Raw genomic sequence first — 24,095 nt, 5'->3', positions numbered from 1 at the left:
TTTTTAAAAAAGATCTTTATATGGTAGTGACACTAGAGAACAGATGTAAGAAAAATACTAAGGGCAATGCTTAGCAATTAATGGCGTATGAGTGGGCACAAAGGGTGAAAGAGGACTCAGATTAGTGAAATGCCTTCGCCCATAAAACTGGGAAAAACAAACTGGCACTATCAGAAAAAAGGAAATTAAGAGAAGGAAGTGGCTTGGGGGAAAAATAACTAAATTTTAATAAAACCCAAGATATTACATCCAAATAGAAATGTTTAGTAGGCAGTCAGGAATACAGGAAAACACTGGGATGTGAGAAAAAGATCTGGGAGTTATTTTCTTAGACATGATGTCCCAAGCCTAAAACAAAATGTCTAACAGAGTATGCATAAATGAGATGAACACTAAATGGGACAGCTATATCTTCCTCAAATTAATGGTGTACTTCATAAATGCAGAAAAAAATATGAACATGTGGACACCTACTATGATATGTTTTGATTTGAAACAGAATTTAATATCCCTTAATACAATGCCTACTATGTGCTATGTATTAGAATATGCATGTAACAGAAAAAATAAAATAAGACACAGTATATAATTCAACATGTCAGTTGAGTCTTAAAACAAATGCTGAGGTAATATGTCCATTAATCTCAAGCTGATTTTTTACATGCTAAAAAACTTATAAATCCAAAGTATTTTAAGAAAATAAAACTGCAGACCAGTATCTCTCATGAAAATAGATGCAAAAATCCTCAACAAAGTATTAGCAAACTTAATCAAAAAATGTGTAAGAATTATACACTATGACCAAGTGGGATTTATCCCACATATGCAAGGCAGGTTCAATATTAAAAAAATCAATGAATCAATCCATTAAATCATTAGACTAAAAAAGAAAAATCACACAATCATACCAATATGCAGAAAAAGCATTTGATAAAAATCTAACATTCATTTATGATAAAAACTCTCAGTAAACCAAGAATAGACAACTTCCTTAATATGATAAAGACTGTAAAAAACCTACAGCTGAAATCATACTTAACAGTAAGAAACTAGAAACTTTGCCATTAAGATCAGGTACATGGCAAGGATGTCTACTCTCACCATGCCCTTCAACATTATCCTAGAAATACTTGCCAAAGCAATAAAACAAGAAAAGGAAATCAAAAGCATAAAGATTGGGAAGAAATGACATGATCATCTATGTAGTAGAAAACCAGCAGGCAAAAAATCTGGAATTAATAGTGATTACAGCAAGATTGCAGGATACAAGTTTAAATAAAAGTCAATTGTTCTCTTTATATATCAATGAACAAATGGAATTTGAAATTAAAAACATTATACCATTTACATTAGCACTCCCCAAAATTATATAATAAATCAACAAACATGAGTAAGATTTATATAAGGAAAACCACAAAACTCTGATGAATTAAACTCCAAGAACTAGGTTAAGTGGACAGATATCCTACGTTCATAGATAGGAAGCCACAATACTGTCAACATGTCAGTTCTTCTCAACTTGACCTACAGATTCAATGCAATCCCAAATTCCCAGCAAATTATTTTATAAATACCAACAAACTGATTCTAAATTTTATATAAAGATTAAGTCAAAACTTAAAGCAAACACAATATTCAAGAGAAGAACAGAGTTGGAGGACTCACACTACCTGATTTTAAGACTTACTATAAAGCTACTTTAGTAAACAAGACAATGTATTATTGAGGAAAGCACATGCAAAAAGATCAAGGGAACAGAATAGAGAGCCTAGAAACAGAAATCTATTAAAAGTCAACTGATCTTCAACCAAGGAGCAAAGGCAATAAATACAACACAGCAAAGATAGTCTCTTCAACTAATGGTGCTACAAAAGTTACATATCTACATTAAAAAAACAAAAACCAAGCATCTAGACATAGACCTTACAACCTTGACAAAAATGAACTCAAAATGGATTACAAATGTAAAAAATTAAATGACTTAAATGTAAAACACAGAACTATAAAATGCCTAGAGGATAGCAGCAGAAAACCTAGATGACCTTGGTTATGGTGATGCTTTTAAAATACAATCCCTGAGGAAAATACTGATAAACTAGACTTTAATTTCTGTGCTGTGAAAGACAGTATATCTTGAGAATTAGAAGACAAGCCACAAAGTGGGAAAAAATATTTACAAAACATACATCTGATAAAGGAGTATTATCCTAAATATACAGAGAACTCTCCAAACTCAGTAATAAGAAAACTCCATTACAAAACAAACCAAAGACCTTAAGAGACACCATGAAGAAAGATATGATGATGGCAAACAATGTATGAAGATAAGTTCCACAGAGTACATTACTAGAAAACTGCAAATTAAAATGAGATACCATTACATACCTATTAGAATAACACCACTGACAACCCCAATTGCTGGCAAGGATACAGAACAACAGGAAGTCTTATTCATTGTTGGTCAGAATGCAAAATTGCAGGCACTTTGGAAGAGTTTGGCATTTCTTACAAAACATGTATCATACCATCCAACAATCACACTCCTTGTTATCTAACCCAAAGGAGTTAAAAACTTAGATCTACATGAAAATTTGCAGACAATGTTCACAGCATTTTTATTCATAACTGCTGGAAGTTGGAAGCAACTCAGATGTCCTTCAGTAGGTGTATGATAAACAAACTAGCACATTATTAAGTACCAAAAGAAATGTTATCAAGCCATGAAAAGACATGGAAGAATCTTAAAATGCATATTATTAAGTCAAAGAGGCCAATATGGAAAGCCTACTTACTGTATGATTCCAACTATATGATAGTGTAGAAAGGCAAAATGATGGAAGGCAATAAAAAGATCAGTTGTTGCGTACGGTAGAGTTAGGGATTGTGGGAGAGAGATGAAGAAGAGCACAGAGAATTTTTTTCCAAACCCATAGGATATACAAAACCAAGAGTGAACTCTAATGTACACCATGAACTTTAGGTGATTTTGATGTGTTAATGTAGATTTATCCTTGGTAAAAAAAATGTGCTCTTCTGGTGAGTAAAGGTGGTAATGTGCGGTGGGGGTGGGGTTCACATGTGGGAGCAGGAAATATATGGGAAATTTCTGTTGTAAACCTCAAATTCCTCTTCAAAAAAAAAATCTATGCATCAAGCTTATAAAGAAGAAATAACATCAATGGAGTAAGAATCTTCTAGCAATGGTAAGTAACATTTTAGGCACAGGCTACTACAGGAATAATAAGGCTAAAGGCAGTATTTATTATTATTTTATTATTTACTATTTAATTATTATAATTTCAATCTACTGAATTAAAACGTCACTATATTTCCTAGCCACTAAATCTTTAATATAGGAGAAAAAAACAATAGTTTCCTAATCTTTCATTTTGTTACTTTCTTTACTATAATGATTAAATGTAGGAGTGCCTGGCTGGCTGAGTCGGTAGAGCATGCAACTCTAGATCTCAGAGCCGTGAGTTTGAACCCCATGTTGGGTGTAGAGATTACTTAAATCAAAAAAAATTTTAGTTCAGGCATCATTTTCATTCCATGTTCAACATAACTGACTAGAGGCCTTAATGTCAAAGGAAACAAGCTTTGAAGAGCGAAATGACTTTCTCAAGGTCACACATTAGACAAGTTACAGTAATTAGTTTGTCACATTCAATATATTATCTCCCCATTTATTTTATGTTACATACTTTCTACCATTAGGGGTTGCACATAGAAAAATTGGGTCTTAACATTTTTTTCTGAAAAAACAACAACAACAACAGCCCAGAAATACAAGCATATAAACATGTATATATAAAAGAATAACTGCCAATAGTGAATGTTTGTGGAGACTTAATTCAGAAATATAGGATAACTGAACAAACTATGATTATCAAGATGTTAGAATATGACAGGTCATAAAAAGTTAATTCCAGAGACAACTATCTTATTGCATGGAATGATGTTGCTTGTGTACTAAAAACATTACAGGGGTGCTTGGGGTGGCTCAGTTGGTTAAGGATCTGACTTCGGCTCAGGTCATGATCTCACGGTTTATGAGTTCCAGCCCCACGATGGGCTCTGTGCTGACAGTTCAGAGCCTGGAGCCTGCTTCAGATTCTGTGTCTCCCTCTCCCCCTTTGCCCCTCCCCCACTCGTGCACTGTCTCTCTTTCTCTCAAAAATAAACATTAAAAAAATATTACAAAACCTTGTTTATCCCCTTTTGAAAAAGCTACAGTATGTTTAAAAGTGTATTATATATTGTAAAAATATGTACAAAAATAAAACTTATCTCATGATCATAAAATTACAAGTGTTTTTTTCAGGTTTTTTTGGACTTATTTGTACTTTTTTTCTGGCTATAATGAAAAGAGATAATTCCTTTCCTTAACAATAAAAAAACCACTCTGATTATCAAAAGTCACTTGTAAGCAGTAATTTTAAGTGGAGCTAGAATCCAATTGTGTGACCTCATATGCATTAATTAATTTCTCTGAGCCTGTTTCCACCTCTGTAAAACCTGTTTCCACCTCTAGATACAGTAACTATACACACAATTCATAGAGGTATGAAAATTAAATGAACAAGTTATTTTATAGAATACTAAAAATTTACTATACATATAAAGCATTTGAAATAGCTTTCACCTAAGAATAGTCTCCACAGAAAAACCAGAGAACATCTTGCACACTGTGTATCATCTTGATGTTATTATTACAATGCAAAACTCGTGTTTTCAGGATATTATAACTTAGTGGGGGGGTTCAGCATAATGCAAATTATTCAGGTGATACATATTTAAATTAAGAAATCTCACTGTAGCACAAATGCCTCCATTTTCTCATCTTTTGCACTTATCATGCATTCTTTGTATGGAAAAACAACAAACACTAATTGTAGCTTAGAAAATAAAGACTAAAATATTTTTCATGTGTAACTAATGTCACAAGGACAAATACTCAGTTAATATGAAAAAACTGTTTAAACATTAAGTAAGGACTTAATTATATGTACCACAGCCATGGGTTTTACGAGCTCAGGGTCCTTACTCACATCAAGATTATTATCTAATGGCTACGGTATAAAAACCAACAACAACAAAGCATTACTCTAAGGCCCAATGACTAGCTACTTCAAGAAGACAAAGTTCCAGCTAACAGATAAAAATATATTCCAGAGCCATAAACCATAAAAAGTAGTATTAATATACCAGAAAATCTCAAGGATAAATGCCAATATTGAATGTTTGGAGACTCAAGGAGTTTCTGCTAGATACAACATACTAAAACTAAAGAAACTCTTTAAGGGACTACTAACTTATAATTCCTCCTCGCTAGATCAAAAATAAACAGGTCACACTTGAATCATTAAATTCAGATGTCAATGATACCAACTTTTAGCATTTCTTCAACACTATTGAGGTTAATAAAAGCCTAGACTTCCATTTTTAAAAAGTTTATTTATTTTTGAGAACATGAATGCACAAATGGGGGAGGGGAAAGAATCCCAAGCAGGCTCTTTGCTGTCAGTGTGGAGCCCAACGCAGGGCTCCGTCTTGATTTCACCAACAGAATGAGCCACCCAGGTGCCCTGAAAGCCTAGAATTTCAAAAGCAACATAAAAAGTCCTTTAGGAACTGACATCATGGGTCTCCTAGAATGATGTGTTAGGAAGGATACATCAGCCCTATGTAGCCAAAAAATGTTTTAAATTAAATCTGAACAGGCATTAAAATTTAGGAACAATCTATAAAAATAGGCTTAACATCTTTCAAAAAAGGTGTCATGAAAACACACACACAAGTCTAGGGAACTTCCTGACTTGATCTGAACTGAAAGAACAAAAAGCTCTTAGAAGGTAATATCCTATTATATACACACACACACATATATATTATATATACACATATATATACATATATATGTATATATAAATGTATATATATGTATATATATAATATATGCACACACACACACGACCAAATATAATGGGATATATATATGTATATATAATATATGGGACAACAGAGGAAATTTTATCAATGTTAAATTTCCTGAAGGTGACACTTGTGGTTATGTGGGGAAAATGTCCTAGCTCTTGGGAGATATGCACTAAAAGATTCATTAAGAGTGAAGTGTGATAATCTCTCATAACTTACTGAAATGATTTGACAAAAAAAAAAAGAAAGAAAGAAATGTGACAAAAATAAGTGTGAAAGGTATATGAATGTTTAGCCATACTATCCTTGTAACATTTGTGAAGATCTAAATATGTTCCAAAGTATGAGGAAAAAAATGAAGACAAAATAGTTATTGAAGAAGAAATAATCCTTTAGGAGAACAAACTAAGGAATTGTAGGATTTCTTCAGATGTGCATTTATATACTTAAAGTGAAACACATGGTTTATGTTTATCCATAGCCATAACCCACTTGCTGGTCCAAGACAGAGTAAGCAGGGGGTTAGTTTAACCAAAGTTGAGGTTTTGACAAGTGAGTAACATGGTGGGGGATGAGGAAGTATGCAAGCAAATGAACTTAAAAATGGACTCAGAAATGTAGGCAAGTCAAAAGAGGAGAGAAGACACAGGGTAACAATGTTTGTGAAAAAATGTTCAAGTGATGAAAAAATGGGAGTTCTTCCAAACAGCAAGTAGGAATGCTGAAGTTTAAATAAAAAGGCTTTTAGTTAATACAGTTATATTCACCTCAGCAATAAAACAAAGACTCATACACTTCAATTATTTCACACATCACTGATGTGTGCAATAAAACACAATTTTCAGACCAATATTTAGAGAATCTCATTGGCTAACCAAAAGCACAACTAAGGCTAAGTCTGCCATGTTTTCCTGACTCACAGCAGATTTCTAAGCATTTCCTCCTCCCCCCCCCTTTTTTTCTTTTTCATCTCCTCCTTTAAAATGGTATTTTAATGAAAATTTTCTCTGGTTTTGAAAGTGTGCTACCTTCAGAAACTGTTGAGGCATTCCTATTAGAGACTTTGTGGATTTTTCCTACATTTTATAGTTTTTGAATTTCCTGCTTTATCAGTGCACCTCCTCCTGCTGATAACCTTATTTTGCCTTTCCCATTTGCCAAGGATGTGGACAAATTTGAACTCTTGTGCATTGCTTGTGGAAATGTAAAATGGTGAATCCACTGTAGAAAATAATTTGACAGCTATGCAGAAAGATAAAGAATTAACACAGGACTCAACATTCCACTCCTTGGTATGTACCCAACATAAGTGAAACCAGGCACTCAAACAAATGTTTGTATATGGATATTTACAGCAGCGGTATTTACAAATGCTAACTGGTGGAACAAACTAAATGTCGACCAACTTATCAATGGATAAACAAAATGTGGTATATCCATACAATGAGAAATGCTACAACATAAATGAACACTATGCAAAGTAACAGAAGACAGACAAAAAGTCACATATTGGATCCCATTTGTATGAAATATTCAGAGTAAGTCAATCCAAAGAGACAGAAAACAGGTAGGTGGGATGCCAGCCTGGGCCCAATTAAAAATAGGGAAAGGAGTAACTACTTAATGGGTATAGTTTCCTTTAGGGTGATAAAAATCTTTGAAACTAGATAAGGAGGTGGTTGCACAACACTGTACATGCACTACATGTCACTGAACTGTATATTTTTACATGGTTAATTTTGTGTCATATGAATTTTACCTCAACAAAAATGTTTTAAAAAGTATCATTCTAAGTCGCCTGACTTTATATTCAATGTTAATAACGATGCTTCTTTATTAAAATTTTTCTTCTCTCTGGGGTTTTAGAGCTCCATTCTTTTGTACAGCTTATTTGTGCTGAACTTTTCTTCTTACTCTGTATGTTCACCCTGAATTTCATAGCTTACACATAACTTACATTAATATCTATACAATGACAATTGCCAAAATCTTAAGATTAAACCATTTCCAAAGATCCATAGCCACACAGCCAATGGAGTCTTGGGGCTTTTAAATGGATTATCCAGAGGCACCTGAAGATTTAACATGTACATAATATGAATCCATTATCAAAATATCATTTCTACTCTTCATCCTACAATTTCTGTTTTCATTAATGATACACCTACAGTTGCCCTACCTGCAATATGAGGGGCACTTTTGAGTTATCTTTCAACCTCATTATCTATCAGGTTATCATACTAATCCCTGAGAGAAGTCTATCATTCCTTCTTTTTAATCTCTCTCCTCCACATACTTTTGTCTACTTTCAACTTACACTCATACTTCAAGGGTCATTCTCAACTAGACCTTAACACAACTTATACAGTACTATCAAAAAACTGTTATAGAAACATCTGATTCCACCATGAAGGTCTTAACTACTATGCAAACTGCTCTACTTCAGCAAAGAACTAAACTGGAAAAATTACATAAAACAAGTTTTCATACATTGAGACACAGGCAGTTCAAAACAGTGATCTGTGGGGGGAAAAAACAGCTAATAAGTTAAACTGTCTGAATAATCCAACTTAGTGCCTGCAAAAAGCTTTTAGATAACATACAGAAAGGTAGAATCACAACAGAGCACAATGGTCTACCAGAGTTGAGAAGACAGGAGACAGGAGTTCAAAAAGGATGAGAAGGCCAAAATTTAAGGGGTAGAGTACCAAAAAAGAAGCTGAGATACACAGAGAAAGACCCTCAGATACGTGCAGAAAATCTTTGGTTAAATACTCCAAATGTAGGAAAGGAAATTTCCTGGGGATGGGGCAGAGAATAGTTCAAGTTCCATTCTCAGAAGACCTTTAATATATAGGATATAGGGTCAAGTTCTCACCTTATTGTAGATCTAAATAAACAATAGAATAAAAGCTGTTCTGGATTCACCAAAACAAACTTACATATATGAGCCTAGAAATTGTCAAACTGATTCACAAATACTTAACACATGACAAAACAATTTAAACACTCTTTAAAAAGAACATTTAGAAAACTCACCACCCAATAATGTAAGATTCAAAATATCTTGTTATCAAACCAAAACTACCAAGAATAGTTACTCATAATCAAGAAAAAAACCAACAGAAAAAAAAAAAAAAAAAGATCCAGAAATGAAATACGGAAGAGTAGTAAAACAAGGACCTTAAAACAATTATTATAAATTAAAAACAAAAAACAAAACTTCTTTTAATGTTTATTTGAGAGACAGAGAGACAGAGTGCTAGCAGGGGAGGGGCAGAGAGAGATAAGGAAACACAGAACCCGAAGCAGGCTCCAGGCTCTGAGCTGTAAACACAGAACCCGACACAGGGCTCGAACTCACAAACTGTGAGATCATGACCTAAGCTGAAGTTGGGCACTTAACCCATTGAGACATCCAGGCATCCCTAATTTTTTTAAGTATACTCAAAGCTGTAAAAAAAACAAAAACAAAAAACAAAAAAAACCCCACCAACATGATGGGTAGAAAAATGACACACAGTAAAAACAGACTTAAATGGAACTTCTAGATTTGACTATACAGAAAAAAAATCAATAAACTAGAAGACAAAACAATAGATATACAGTCTAAATGAAACACAGAAAGAAAAAAAGGCTTAACAAACAGCTTTTAGTTAGCTGTGGGAAAATTTTAAAAGGTTTAACATACATGTAGTTGAGAGTCCAGAGCAGAAGTAGGGGGAGTAAGACAACAAAAAAAAGATATCTCAATAAACATTGGCCTAAAATTTTACAAATTTCAAAATTTCAAACCAAGAGGATCCAAGGAGGTCCAGAAACCTCAAGTAGAAGTATTTTCTTTTTTAAAAAAAGCACATGTTAAGGAACATTTTAAATAAAATTGTTTTTTAAAAAAAGAGAATAACCTTAAAAGCATCTGTGAGTTTTAGGAGAAAGGAGAACACATCACACACAGAGGAACACAGAAAAGAATAATAGCAAACTGTTAGAGATCATGAAAAAGACAATGAACAGTCTTTAGAAAGCTGAATGAAAAGAAAAAAAATCCATTAGCCTATAACTGTATACTTAGAAGAACAAAGTGGGAGGACTCAATATTTCTTGATTTCAATACTTGCCTACAAAGCTACAGCAATGAAAACAGAGAGATACCAGCATATATGGATAACCATATAGATGAGTGAACTATAAGGAGAAGCCCAGAAATATTCACATTTATGGTCAACTGATTTTCAAAAAGAATGACAAGAAAATCCAATAAATGGTGCTTGGATAATGGAGATCTGAGTGCAAAAGAATCAAGCTGGACCTTTTCTTTTACCAGACAAAAATAAACTCAAAATGAATCACAGACCTAAATGTAAGAGCACTAGCAAATAAAATTCTTAGAATATACAGGAATAAAAATCTCTGTAATCTTGGACTGAGGAAAACCTTCTTAGACATCATACCATTAACAGTGACAAAATCATAAAAAATTGGGTTTCATCATGGGGCACCTGGGTGGCTCCGTCAGTTGAACATCTGACTTCAGTTTAGGCCATGATCTTGTGGTTTGAGTTCAAGTCCCTCCTAGGGCTCACACTGTCAGCGCAGAGTCTGCTTTGGATCTTCTGTCCCTCTCTCTGCCCCTCCCCCACCTGTGCTCTATCAAAAATAAACACTTTGTTTTTATTTTTAAATTTTATTTATTTGAGAGAAGAGAGGAGCGCAAGCAGGGGAAGTACAGAGAGAGAGAGAGAGAGAGAGAGAGAGAGAGAGAGAGAGAGAGGTGGACAGAGGATCCGACGCAGGCTCTGCGCTCACAGGAGAGAGCCCAATGAGGGGCTCAAACTCACAAACCACGAGATAACGGCCTCAGCTGAAGTTGGATGCTCAACCGACAGAGCCACTGCAGGAGCCCTTAAACAAACATTAAAAAAAAAAAAAAAAAAAATTGGGCCTCATCAAAATTTTTGACTTTTGTGCTTCAAAAGATACCATCAAGGAATGTGTTTTTGGGAAAATATTTTTTGCAACTCATACTTCAATGCAACTTGTATCCAGAATATATAAAGAGCCCTTAACAGTAAGATAAACAATTCTATTTAAAAAGGGGCAAAAGATCTAAATAGATATTTCTCCAAAGAAGATATGCAAAGATATGAAAATAAACACTTGAAAATATGCATAACATCATTTGTCACCAGGGAAATGCAAATGAAAACCATATGAGATATCACTTCATATTCACTAGGGTGGTTATAATCAAAAAAGAGGAAAATAAGTATTAGCAAAGATGTGGAGAAATTGGAACTCATATATTATTGGTGTGAATGTGAAATGATATAGCTAGTTTGTATGACAGTGGTAGTTTCTCAAAAAGTTAAACACAGACTTACCATATTATCTAGCAAATCCATGTCTAGATATATACTCACGTGAAAAACATGTCCACACAAAAACTTATAGAGGAATGTTCATAGCAGCAATATTCAGAAAGAATAAACAACCCAAATGCTCACCAATGGAAAATTATTGAGCAATAAAATTTAAGTATTACTGGATGTTATGATATGGATGAGCCTTGAAAATATTATATTAAAAGAAGCCAGTCACAAAAAGACCAGTACAGTTAAATCAATAAAAGACAGAAAGTTAAGGGTGGGTGGGTATGGACAATAGGAAGTGATGGCTAAATAGGTATGTGGCTCTTTTTTAGGGTAATGAAAATGCTCTAAAATGGGTTGCACTGATAGTTGCATAATTCTGTGTACTAAAACATCAATGAATTGTACATTTTTTATTTATGTAGGTATGTATGTATGTATTTAAAATGGTAAATGGCTGCATTGAAACGTTGCAGATCACTTTTTTTATTAATTCTTTAAATACTTACTTTTGAGAGAGAGAGCGCAAGCACGCGTGCACTTGTGTGAGTGGGAGAGGGGCAGAAATAGGGGAGACACAGAATCTGAAGCAGGCTCCAGGCTCTGAGCTGTCAGCACAGAGCCCAATGTGGGGCTGGAACTCATGAACCGTGAGATCATGACCTGAGCAGAAGTCGGATGCTTAACCACCTGAGCCACTCAGGCACCCCTGGACTGTACGTTTTAAATGGGTGAACTATAGAATATATGAATATTTCAGTAAAGCTGTTAAATAAAAAGATTTATACTGTAATATTTTCTTTCTTTTGAAAGAAAATATCTTTTAAAAATAACAATTATTATCTCTTCAAAACAAAAATTATAAATATATATTGTGATGTTTAAAACATACTGTAGAATTATAGAGCAATGGAACAGAACAGAAAATCCAGAAATAAACCAATCATATGGTCAATTAATCTTCAACAAAGGAGGAAAGAATATCCAATAGGAAAAATAGTCTCTTCAACCAATGGAGCTGGGAAAACTGATCAGCTATATGCAGAAGAATGAAATTGGACCACTTTCTCATACCATGCACAAAAATAAACTTAAAAGGGATTAAACATCTAAATGTGAGACCTGAAGCCATAAAAATTCTGGAAGAGAGCACAGGCAATAATAACATCTCTGACATCAGCTACAGCAACACTTTTTTAGATATGTCTCCTGCGGCAAGAAAAATAAGAGCAAAAATTGGGATTTCATCAAAATAAAAAGCTTCTAGACAGCAAAGGAAACAGTCAATAAAACTAAAAGGCAACCTACAGAATGGGAGCAGAAATTTGCAAATGACATATCCAATAAAGGCTTAGTATCTAAAATATATGAAGAACTTATACAACTCAACACCCCAAAATACCAAATAATCCATTTAAAAAATGGGCAGAAGAAATGAACAGACATTTATTTCTCCAAAGACATACAGATGGCCAACACACACATGAAAAGAAGTTCATCATCGCTTACCATCAGGGAAATGCAAATCAAAACTATAATGAGGTATCACTTCACACCTGTGAGAATGGCTAAAATCAGTAACACAAGAAACAACAAGTGTTGGGGAGTATGCAGAGAAAAAGGAACCCTTTGTGCATTGTTGGTGGAATGCAAAGTGATCCAGCCACTCTAGAAAACAGTATGGAGGCTCCTTGAAAAGTTAAAAATATAACTACCCTATAATCTAGCAATCGCACTACCAGGTACTTAACCCAAGAAATACAAAAACACAAATTCAAAGGGATATATATACTCCTACGTTTATTGCAGCATTATCTACAACAGCAAAATTATGGAAGCAGTGCAAGTCTCCAGTGACAGATGAATGGACAAAGAAGTGGTATATATATACAATTGAATATTAAGTCATAATGAAACCTTGCCATTTGTAATTCATGAATGGAGCTAGAGAGTAAAATCCTAGGCAAAATAAGTCAGAGAAAGACAAATTCCATGATTTCACTCATAGGTGGAACTTAAGAAAGAAAACAAACAAGCAAAGGAAAAAAAGAAAGAGAGACAAACCAAGAAACACACTCTCTCTTTGAAGCTTGCTCATTCATTCATTCATTCATTCATTTAAAGAGAGAGAGAGAGAGCAGAAGCAGGGGAAGAGCAGAGAGAGGGAGAATCCCAAGCAGGCTCTGCACCATCAGCAGAGCCTGACCTGGGGCTCAAACTCACAAAAACTGGGAGATCAAGACCTGAGCCAAAATCAAGAGTTGGACACAACCAACAGAGCCACCCAAATGCCCCAAAACAAGCTCTTCACTATTGAAAACAAATTGATGGTTACCAGAGGGGAAGTAGGTAGGGGGATGGGTGAAATAAGTGATGGGGATTAAGTAATGCACTTGTCATGAAGAGCATGGGGTGATTTCTGGAATGGCTCAATCACTATACTGTACACCTGAAACTAATATAACACTGTATGTTAACTACTGGAATTTAAAAAAAAAGAAAAAAAGAAAAAATATATAATTAAAATGTGTAACAAAAGAAAAAGGGATCAGAAGGTTAAATATACTGTTACGAGGTTCTTAAATTATAAATGATAGTGGTGTAATATTTGATAATGAACTGTGTTTAAAGATACATATTTCAAATACTAGTACATCACTAATATAAAGATACAAATAGGCTAAAAGGATGGAAAAGATACACTACACAAACATTACTCAAGGAAAATACCATTGGCTATATTAATATTACACAAAGTAGACTTCACAAGGAGTATTATGAAGCATAAAGAGAGTGCTTTATAATAATAACAGCTCAGTTCATAAAGAGACATAACCCTAACTAAAAGAATTTCAAAACACATGAAGCAAAACCTAAGAGAACTGAAAGGAGAAAGACCTATATAATCACAACTACAGATTTCATTAGTATTCTTTAAGTAATTAAAAAAAACAAGTCAACAACAACAAAAACATCACTAAGGATATATAAGACTTGACCGGTACTCTCAAAGAATGTGACTTGCATCTTAACTTGCATTTACAGAACCCTTCACCTGAAATCTTAATGAACATTCTACTCAAGGTCCCACCATACACAGATTATATTCTGGGTCATAAAGCAATCTCAGTAAATTTACAGTGAAATCAAACTGCTGTTTTCCAACTGCAAGAGAATTAAACTAAAAATGAGTAACAGAAAAATACCTGGAAAATATTTAGAAATAAAATACTTATAAGATAACCAATGAGTTAAATTTAAAAAAAAAATCAAAAGGAAAACTACAAAGTATGTGAAACTGAATGCAAATGTGAACACCAAAATTTGTGGCATGCAGTTAAAACAAGCTTAGAGGAAAATGTTTAACAGAAAATATTATAGTAAATAAGATTGGTCAAAATCATTAATCTAGGCTTCTACTTCAAGACACTAAAAAGAAGTCAAATGAAAGCTGAAAAAGGGAATTAAAAGCAGAATTCACTCAATTAAAAAATAGACAAAAGGAAAAAAAAAATCAATAAAACCAAAAGCTGGCTCTTTGAAAAGATCAGTAATATTGACAAATCTCTAATACGAGGGGGGAAAAAAACGCAAATTAGTAATACAAAATCAAAAGAGAAGCCATCACTACAGATGCTACAGGCATTAAAACACTGATAAGGAATGTTATAAACAATCTTCTGTCACCCTGGATGAAATGGACAAACTCCTTGAAAATCAAGAAGAAATAAAAAATCTGTACATCCCTGTATCTATTTAAAAAATTTAATCCAGGGGTGCCTGGGTGGCTCAGTTGATTAAGTATTCCACTTTTGATTCTAGCTCAGGTCTTGGATCTCATCATGACCTGATCATGAGTCAAGCCCCATGTGGGCTCTGCACTAAGAGTGTAGGGCCGGCTTGAGATTCTCTCTCTCTTTGCCCCTCCCCCAACTTGCACACATGTGTGACCTCTGTCAAAATAAACATTAAAAAAAATTTTAATCCACAGTCAAAAACCTCTTCAGAAATAAAAATCCAGGTCCAAACAGTTTCACTGGTGAATTATATCAAATTTAAGAAAGAAATATTACCAATTTTGTACAAACTTTTTAGAAAATAGATTCAAGTCTGTGGTGTCCATTTTATTACTCTGATACCAAAACCAGACAAAGACACTTCAAGAAAACCATAGACCAATATCCCTCAGGAAGCAGAAATCCTTAACAACATTTTAGCAAACTAACTCCAGTGACATATAAAAAAGACAAAACATTATAACCAAGTTGCGTTTATCTCAGGGACGCAAGTTTTTAACATTTGGAGATCAATTAATATAATTTACCATTAAACAGACTTTTAAAAGAACCATATGATCACCTCAACAAATGAAGAAAAATCACAACAAAATCAACATCGATTTTGGACACAAGAAAAGGGAACTTCTGAACCTGATAAAGAGCATCTATGAAAAACCCAACAGCTAACACCATACTTAATGATAATACACTGGATGATTTTTGGGGTGATGAGAATGTTCTGTATCTTGATTGTGGTGGTGCTTAAATGACTACAGAATTATCAAAACTCACCATTCTATTAAAATTGATGAATTTTACTGTACATAAATTATATCAATAAAATTGAATTTTAAAACTACTGTAATAGCTTCTTCAAGATTGTTTAAAAAGTTTAGTTCTTTAAACAAGACTTAATTATAACAATAAAAGTACTGCTCATTTATATTACTATGCCTAAAGATCTATAATCAAGTTCAACTTTAAAACAGTAAGTATCTGATATATATTTACATTAAGTTGAACCTTCAACAGAAGATGGTTGCGCCACAGTGCATATTGAGAATTTGATACTGAATTCAAACAACTGAGAATTTCTAAAACTGATCAGCATTAATCAGTAAAATCAATTAGAACTACCACCACCAACAACACAAAAGAAGTGGACTTGAAACTTCTATATAACTATTCTCGTGATCTTACAGTACCTCAGTATACTTTTTATTTTTTTAATGTTTGTTTACTGATTTAGGGAGAGAAAGAGCAGTGTGCAAGTGGGGGAGAGACAGAAGGAGAGAGGGAGAGAGAGGGAGAGAAAGGGAGAGAGAGGGAGAGAGAGGGAGAGAGAGGGAGAGAGAGGGAGAGAGAGGGAGAGAGGGAGAGAGGGAGAGAGGGAGAGAGAAAGAGAGAATCCTAAGCAGGCTGCACACTGTCAGCGCAGAGCCCTATGTGGGGCTTGAGCTCACAAACCTGTGAGATCGTGACCTGAGTCGAAACCAAGAGTCATATGCTCAACCAAGTGAGCCACCGAGGAGCCCCACCTCAGTATACTTCTAACAAAGCACTTAAATATATAAATTATCTGTCAGTTAAATGAAATAATTCAAATTATGCTAAAATATGGGATAGAGTTTCATTTTATCTTACACTTGGAACTCGTTCATTTTCCTCAAACCAAATCACTCAATTACCATGAAGATATTCAAGAAATGAGAATTTTTAATTATAAAAATAAATGTACAAAAGACTATTACTTTATTATTTTCTAGTTACTAAAGAAAAATATTTCCTAATTTCTCAGTTATTTCCATAAAGCCTAACTATATTATTAGAGCAAATAAGAATTCTTTAAGTTCAGAGCAGAAAGCTAATATTCTAAGAATCTTTACATTTCTATTATACTAAAGATGGATACAAATATAGATAAGAAATATGGCTAAAGCTACACTTTGTTGAAGGAAAACACAAATGATTAAGAGTATATCCAAATGTATGCTCTATAAATTAACACTTATTAAAAGAAGGGAGAAGATTACAGGCTATTTCAACTCTAACACTAGTGGATAACAGTTAATGCCCCATATTCCACTTCTTTTTTACAACAGGAAGTCAGCATTTCTCACCAGACAACCCAATTAGTATAGAACTTAGCTAATAATCAGACTAAAAAGGCTAAAATATACACTGAAGTAAAAATGAGCCTGACATTTTAGATAGGTCAGACATCCTAGTTTTGTCTTTAAACAATGCTTATTTATCAAAGAAGATCATTAAGAACAAATAAAGCTAAGATGGGATTAGTTCATGTTTTCAAACCATCCAATTTTATACTCCAGTCAATTACTGAGGTTCCATGATTAACTTATGTTCACTTTAAATACAAATAAACATGGTAATATTCTACCTTTATTCCTCAACTTTAGACTACTCCAACCCTCAGCTAATAGTTTACATTGGGCAAAGTAAACGTAACACAGGCTTGTTTTTAAAATAGTGAGGATATAAAAAAATTAAAAACAAAAACAAAAAAATAAAATAGCGAGGATATCTGCACACACCTGACTTCAGCTCAGGTCTTGATCTCTACAGTCCCTCCTGAGTTCAAGCCCTGCATCTGGCTTGCTGGGGTCAGCGCAGAACCCGCTTCAGATCTTCTGTCCCCCTCTCTCCCTGACCCTCCCCACTCCCATTCTCTCTCTGTGTCTCTCAAAAAATATTTAAAAATACAGCATATAAACCACATAGAGCTAGTGCTGCTAACAAATAAATGGTAACATCTCAAATCAGCAGTCTTTCATACGTTTATAAATATTGCTATGAAATTTAAAATATTCATATGTAAAATGGGTAATAAAAATAGTACTAGACTTAAAAAATATTCAAAACTTTCAAATTATCTGTTTAAATTGTAACTATGATTAAATAGTAGCATAATTTAATCATCAACTTATTCTAAATTCCAGATAAGCGAAGTTTAACATTTTAGAGAGAAGTTTAACATTTATTAGAGAGAAATCCAACAAAAGCATTAATGGCTAAGAACAAAGTTTTCTGAAAATATCAGATAGTTATGTCTAGAGTGAACACTCAACACAATCAATCCTAATGAGAACTACACATCTGTTTCAAAACTTAGCTTTTATAAATCATGAACATTTGACAAACTGTTGGTATAGCAAAAGTGAAATTTTAAATTAAATCTCTGCAGTGATACTTCTATCCTACCTGTATCTTCAATAAATTCCACACATTTTTCAACAAATAGTGGTATGGGCTTCTCAGCTGTCACCAGATCCTGGAGGGGCATCCCAAAGTAATTACTCTCCCAATTTCTACGTGTTGGTGGATTGAAGTTCTTAGTTTTCTTTTTCTGCTATAAGAAAACATATTCAAGTTAAAACTGTTAAAATTAATTTCCTTCAAAATAGCATGAGTATTAAGCAATGTAAATACACATTTGATATCAAAAGATTTATTTAAAAGCCACATCCAACTTAAATGACCATCAATATGGGACTCAGTTAAATTCTGCCAGAAGCATCAACCTGAGCAATGGAAAGAGACAAAAAGTGAACAGAGGAAATATGACTAGAAAAAAATGTTCCCTCTGGAAAATAATAGGAAACTGGATAGGTAGGGAAATTAGAAAAGGTCATTTTTCAATACCAACTCAAAGGAAAAGCTCAAAGTGAGCAATGCTCAATTCAGTTTAGGTGTGGTTTACTAACTCTATTTGGTCTTTAGGGCAGGTCCAAGTCAGTTTTTTGCATATAGGTATATTTATAAAAACATAATATAACTTTAATTATTGATTATACAATGAAGCTATGTAACTTCATGACTTTTAGTCCCATCATTTATCTTTTCTCATTTTCCCATTTTCTTCCCATGTACTGACTATATCTTAAATGTTAAAATGTTTTCTTAAGTAACTGATAAAACATTTTCACAATAGTAAAAACAAAATGAAATACTGATTTTTAGAGTTTAACTTCAATACAGCACTGGGAGAAAATGGGTTCTTAACCAAGAAGTGAACATCTGAAAAACCTATCGAGGTTTAGAATTGCTGAGGAGATTCTGAGTCAGTTTTTCTGGAGTAGGATACTATAGGCATCTCCAAAGATAATTCTATTATGTACCCCCCATTGAGAATCTCTAAAATATACGAAGATAAGTAAATTTTCAGAAATTCAAAGATGTCAGAGCACTTCTATTGACAGCCCTTGTTCCCTTTTTAGTTTACCTACGAACTTTTATTTTCTGTTATAAATCATAGATCTATTCAAATTTGTCATAAGTATCATTACTGACTTATAAATAGGATAAAAACATAACATTTCTTATCAGAAAAGGGGAGAGAGAGCTTTCTATCCCTAAAGCAATACTCCTCATCTTAATTTCCCATTCCTCCTGCAGGAGTCTCTCCTTTGGATGGATCCCCCAATGTATTCTTCCAAGTCTCTGGCTATCTTAAATAATTAACTAAGTCCTTTCTTCATTTCAATTTTAGGCTGTTCCACCTAGCAAACTTCCAGAGCTCACGAAACCCAATGTCTAAATCCACATGTACTATATCACAATGGTGATAGGGATTATATACAAACCTGGTGTGTACAAATCATATACAATATAACTAGGTATCTAGGATATTGCCAAGAAAGCACTGGAGTGTTTGATCTGGGTCAAGACCTAAACCCACCAGTAGTGTAGATCCTTACTCCTTAAATAATCCTTCCACTCCCACCACCACCAAAGCAGAACATTATGCAAGGAAGTGGAAATGAAGACACTCTAATTTCAAAACTGAGATAGGATAGTGGCAGAGTCCTCTTTCTCAGGAGCATTAGGCACTTTCTAGCCTGCAAACTATCAGCTGCAAAATTTGATTAGAAAACTGAAAACTGAGGCAAAGATGAATGTATTTTCTTTAAAGAGTTAACACAACAATGAAAAAGATTATACTTAGGTAGATTAATGAAAACAGCAATGCCTAGCCTATGGTAGGAGCAACAGGAATGAAGTGATACAAAGATCTTAATACATCTTTGCCACTTAAAGAACACAGTTGTAGAAAAGTAAGTTGGTTGGTCCTAAATGTTCCAGTCAATTCTTAAGAAATCCTCTTTTTAATACTGCCCTTTAGGAATCAATCTAAACTTTCAGATGACTCTAAAAATATTCCACCCCTTATCCTTGGAATCATAACAAAGGAGGAAAAAATGAAGTGTAAACTTCATCTAGTAAGCACTGAATACTTGACTGAAATTGGGAGGGTGAAGACAGGAAGCAAAGTAAGGTAGATTGATTCTGTGGCTTACGCTCAGGGAATATCCCCCAAGGTCTGTAAAATTTCAAGGGCAAATTATTTAATTCTGTAGTTATACCAAGATTCAGGGATAGTACTCTAAGGTAATGAAAGGCTAAATGTCTTACAGCATGGAATTTCTGGCAAACTCTAAAGGGATAATTGACTAACACAGAACTGCCCTGACAGCTCAAGTTTTAATTCATATACATTAGGAGGAAAAAAGAGTAAAAAGTTCTGTGATTTTACTAATTTTTCTACTAACTGACATGGATATAAAAGAAAATTCTATGCAGAAAAAGTTTTGGATTAGACATTCCTGTGTTAGCTTTTATGATAAATAAAAATATACACGATTCCTTTTTTCTAATAGAGATAGTTCTTAATCGTCAGAATTCAAGGTTTTCTTTTAAAACGTGAATTTTGAAAAACTTTACATAATTCTGATATACACCCCTTGGTTAAGAGTTGCTGATCTATAGCGATAAATTTATACCAATTCAAAAACGAATGTTTTAAGTTAAACTAAGGTTAGATGATTACAATTGCTATAAAAAAATGCCATCAAGATTCTCTGAAATGCAAGGAAAAAAAAGAGGAGTATGGTTATTTGCTAATTTATTTCCACAGTTATTAAAGAAGCATTGTCAGAAATGGCAGCCCTAATTAAATAATTACGCCAGCAGGAAAACATCTAATTTACGATAACCCAATTTTTAATTCATACTACAGTCACACATATCCTCATTTCTGCTTAAATGCAAATGCCCACCATCTTTTTTTTCTGGCCACTTAGGCAAATCTCATGTCATGTCTGCTACAAATGAATGTCTGCAATAAAATAAATATCCCATTCACAAATAATGTAAACAATGTTATCAATTAAATGTCCAGCAGATATTAAAAACTATCATTAGTATAAGAAAACAGGACCAGGAAACGGTATATAAATAGCTTCTTCCAGGAGCTGTGCTCCCGCTTCACGAAGATCAGCAACACAACAAAGAAGGGCATCTAATAAGCAACACTGTCAAATAACTACTGTAATTAATAACACTTAAAAAACATAATGCCTCAACTGCTTCATTTGTAAACAACCAACCAAAGAAAAAAAAATAGCAAAAAGCAGTTAACTTGGCTTTCAAAGAATGAACCCAGGAAACAAGAATATCTGGTCTTCTCTACTCTCTTAAGATGGGATTCTTGGGAGGAAAACAAACAAAAAAACAAAAAAACACATCAAGAAAATGAGACAAGAGGAAGCAAAATGTAAAGAAACTGAAGAAAAAAAACCAAGAAATGAAAACCTCTTTAGTGAAGATTCAATTGAAAATATCAGAATAAAGTGAAAAACATCATCAGAGATCCCTCATCTACTGTATCACTCCTACGACACACTCCAAAAACTACTCTTGCTTCCACTGTATTTTATTTTTTTTTTAATGTTTATTTATTTTTGAGAGAAAGAGAGAGGGCAGGGGAGGGACAGAGAGAAAGTCACAGAATTCAAAACAAGCTCCAGGCTCTGAGCTGTCAGCACAGAGCCCCATGCGAGGCTTGAACCCATGAACTATGACATAATGACCTGAGCTAAGTTGATGCCCAACTGAAGGAGCTACCAAGGCACCCCTTCTTTCACATTAAAAAGTCTCAATCATCTTCTCCTATTTGCCCCATAATGCCATTTTCTCTTACAGACAAACTCTGCAGAAGTCATATAGACTAGAGGTCTCCAATTCCTCTTTCATTCCCTCTTTTATGTACTCAAATTAGTCTATCACCCTCATTACTCCATAAACCTGTTCTTATCAAGGTTTTGTTTTGCAACAGTTAGTTCCCAACTCTCACCTTCTTTGACCTTTCAGCAGTCACTCTCTTCACTGGACTTTCAGAACACCACCTGTATGACCTCACTCACTCTCCCCTTAATTGTCTCCTCTGCTGATCCCTCTTAGCCAGCCTTGTAATGCTGTGAATATCCCAGGCCTCAGTCCCTGACCATCTTTTTTTTCTCAACATCTGTCCCAGCCCTCTTCATACTGTCATCCAATTGCTGATAACCCAAATACTTCCAGCTCAGCCCTTTCTCCTGAACTCTGGACTCATCTGAAACATTCTACTGGACATCTTCACTTGAATTTCAAAGAGACAGATCATTCTTCATATGTGCACAACTAGAAGCACCAGGGTGGCTCAGTCAGTTAAACATCTGACTTCGGCTCAGGTGACCATCTCATGGTTTGTGAGTTTGAGCTCCAATTTGGAGTTCTGCTGTCAGCATGGAGCCTGCTTTGGATCCTCTGCACCCTGTTCTCTCTGCCCCTCTCCCATGTGCGCATGCTCACTCTCTCAAAAATAAACAAACATTAAAAAAATGTACAAAACTAAACTTCTGATTTCTTTAAAATGTTCCCCAAATGCAGCCTATCCCTCAGATACTGACAATTCCAACCTTTCAGTAGCTCAGGCTATAAAAATCTTGGTCTTAGCCTTGATCCCTCTTTTTCTCTCATACTCTACTTCCAACTGTCAAGCACATGTATTAGATATAGAATCTAACTATTTCTTAGAGCTATCACTTCGCACATCTAGATCAACTGCTTCAATCCATTCCCCCTGGTCCTATCACCATCCTCTCAGACCATTCTCAACAAAGCAGCCAGAATGATAGTGGCTACACAAACAGCAGCCTATAAAGCCATATACAAATCTGCATGCCTTGAACTTGGTCTCTTATAATCTGACTTCATTTCCCTCTACTTTCTTCATCACTTACTCCCTTCCTCCATCCACATGGCTAACTTGGTGTTTTAATAAATCAGGCATGCTCCTGACCTAGGACTCTTATACTGGCTGTTCCCTTTACCATCTCAATGAGGCCTACCTCTACCTACACTGTATTAAAAACTGTAATTTTAATGCCTGTCTTCTAGCTCCTGCCCAGTATTCCCAATCCCTTATACTGCTGTTTCTACTCACAACACTACATATTTTACTCATGTATTTTTATTATATTATTATTATATCTTTTGGTGCCCCCCTGCTACAATTTCAGCTCCAAACAAGGGCAGGGGTTTTTATCTGCTCTGTTCATCAACATACTCCAAAGATCTAGTATAGTGCCTGTAAAAAAGAAAGTACAAAGGGATTTGAGATCTCTTCTGAAATAATGAACACCAATGTAGATTAAATTAAATGATCTCATCATGTAATAACAACGATAAAAAAATAGGAATGAACCATCAAGTTACAGATATATCATATTCAACTCAGTAAGCTTCAAAGAATCTTAACATCCAGACAGAAGAAATCAAGAACCAACAGTACAGGGAAAACATCAGGCTAGCTTTAAAGTTCTCAGGAAAACTAGAAGTCAGAAGATTCACCTATAGGAATGTTAACAGGAAAAAGATTGTCAAGAATTCTTTACTTAGCTAGTATGCCAAATCAGATGTGCGTAACAACCAACAAGAACCTTTTTTAAAGTTCTCAAGTATGTAATAATTAGTATTTAAATTACAGCACAAACTCCTGAAAAATCTTAAAACACATGATGAATAGCACTGATAATAAAGAACTTATATGTGAAGAATTTGTGTTATGGAAAAAAGAATGAACACTGTATATAGTTAAACACACAGAACTAATTCTAAGTTACAGTGGTGTGGCTATATAATAACCAAACATTACCTACAATTCTGT

The 24,095-nt window shown here is 34.2% G+C and overlaps 1 protein-coding gene across 4 annotated transcripts in view; it reads right to left on the bottom strand.

The window, feature by feature from the left end:
- ARHGAP5 (Rho GTPase activating protein 5) overlaps positions 1 to 24,095 on the bottom strand; it is a 77,351-nt gene that overhangs the window by 18,322 nt on the left and 34,934 nt on the right. For 3 of the 4 annotated variants that reach the window (XM_042942936.1, XM_042942934.1, XM_042942935.1), the window contains exon 3: positions 18,311 to 18,458. In XM_042942936.1, coding sequence (XP_042798870.1) covers positions 18,311 to 18,458 — 148 coding nt within the window. The remainder of the gene's footprint in view (positions 1 to 18,310; positions 18,459 to 24,095) is intronic. The other variant, XM_042942937.1, reaches the window with a different exon arrangement.

The sequence above is a fragment of the Panthera leo genome, chromosome B3 (assembly GCF_018350215.1).
Source record: "Panthera leo isolate Ple1 chromosome B3, P.leo_Ple1_pat1.1, whole genome shotgun sequence".
In the NCBI taxonomy this organism is placed as follows: domain Eukaryota; kingdom Metazoa; phylum Chordata; class Mammalia; order Carnivora; family Felidae; genus Panthera; species Panthera leo.
This window is presented reverse-complemented; position numbering and strand designations above follow the sequence as displayed.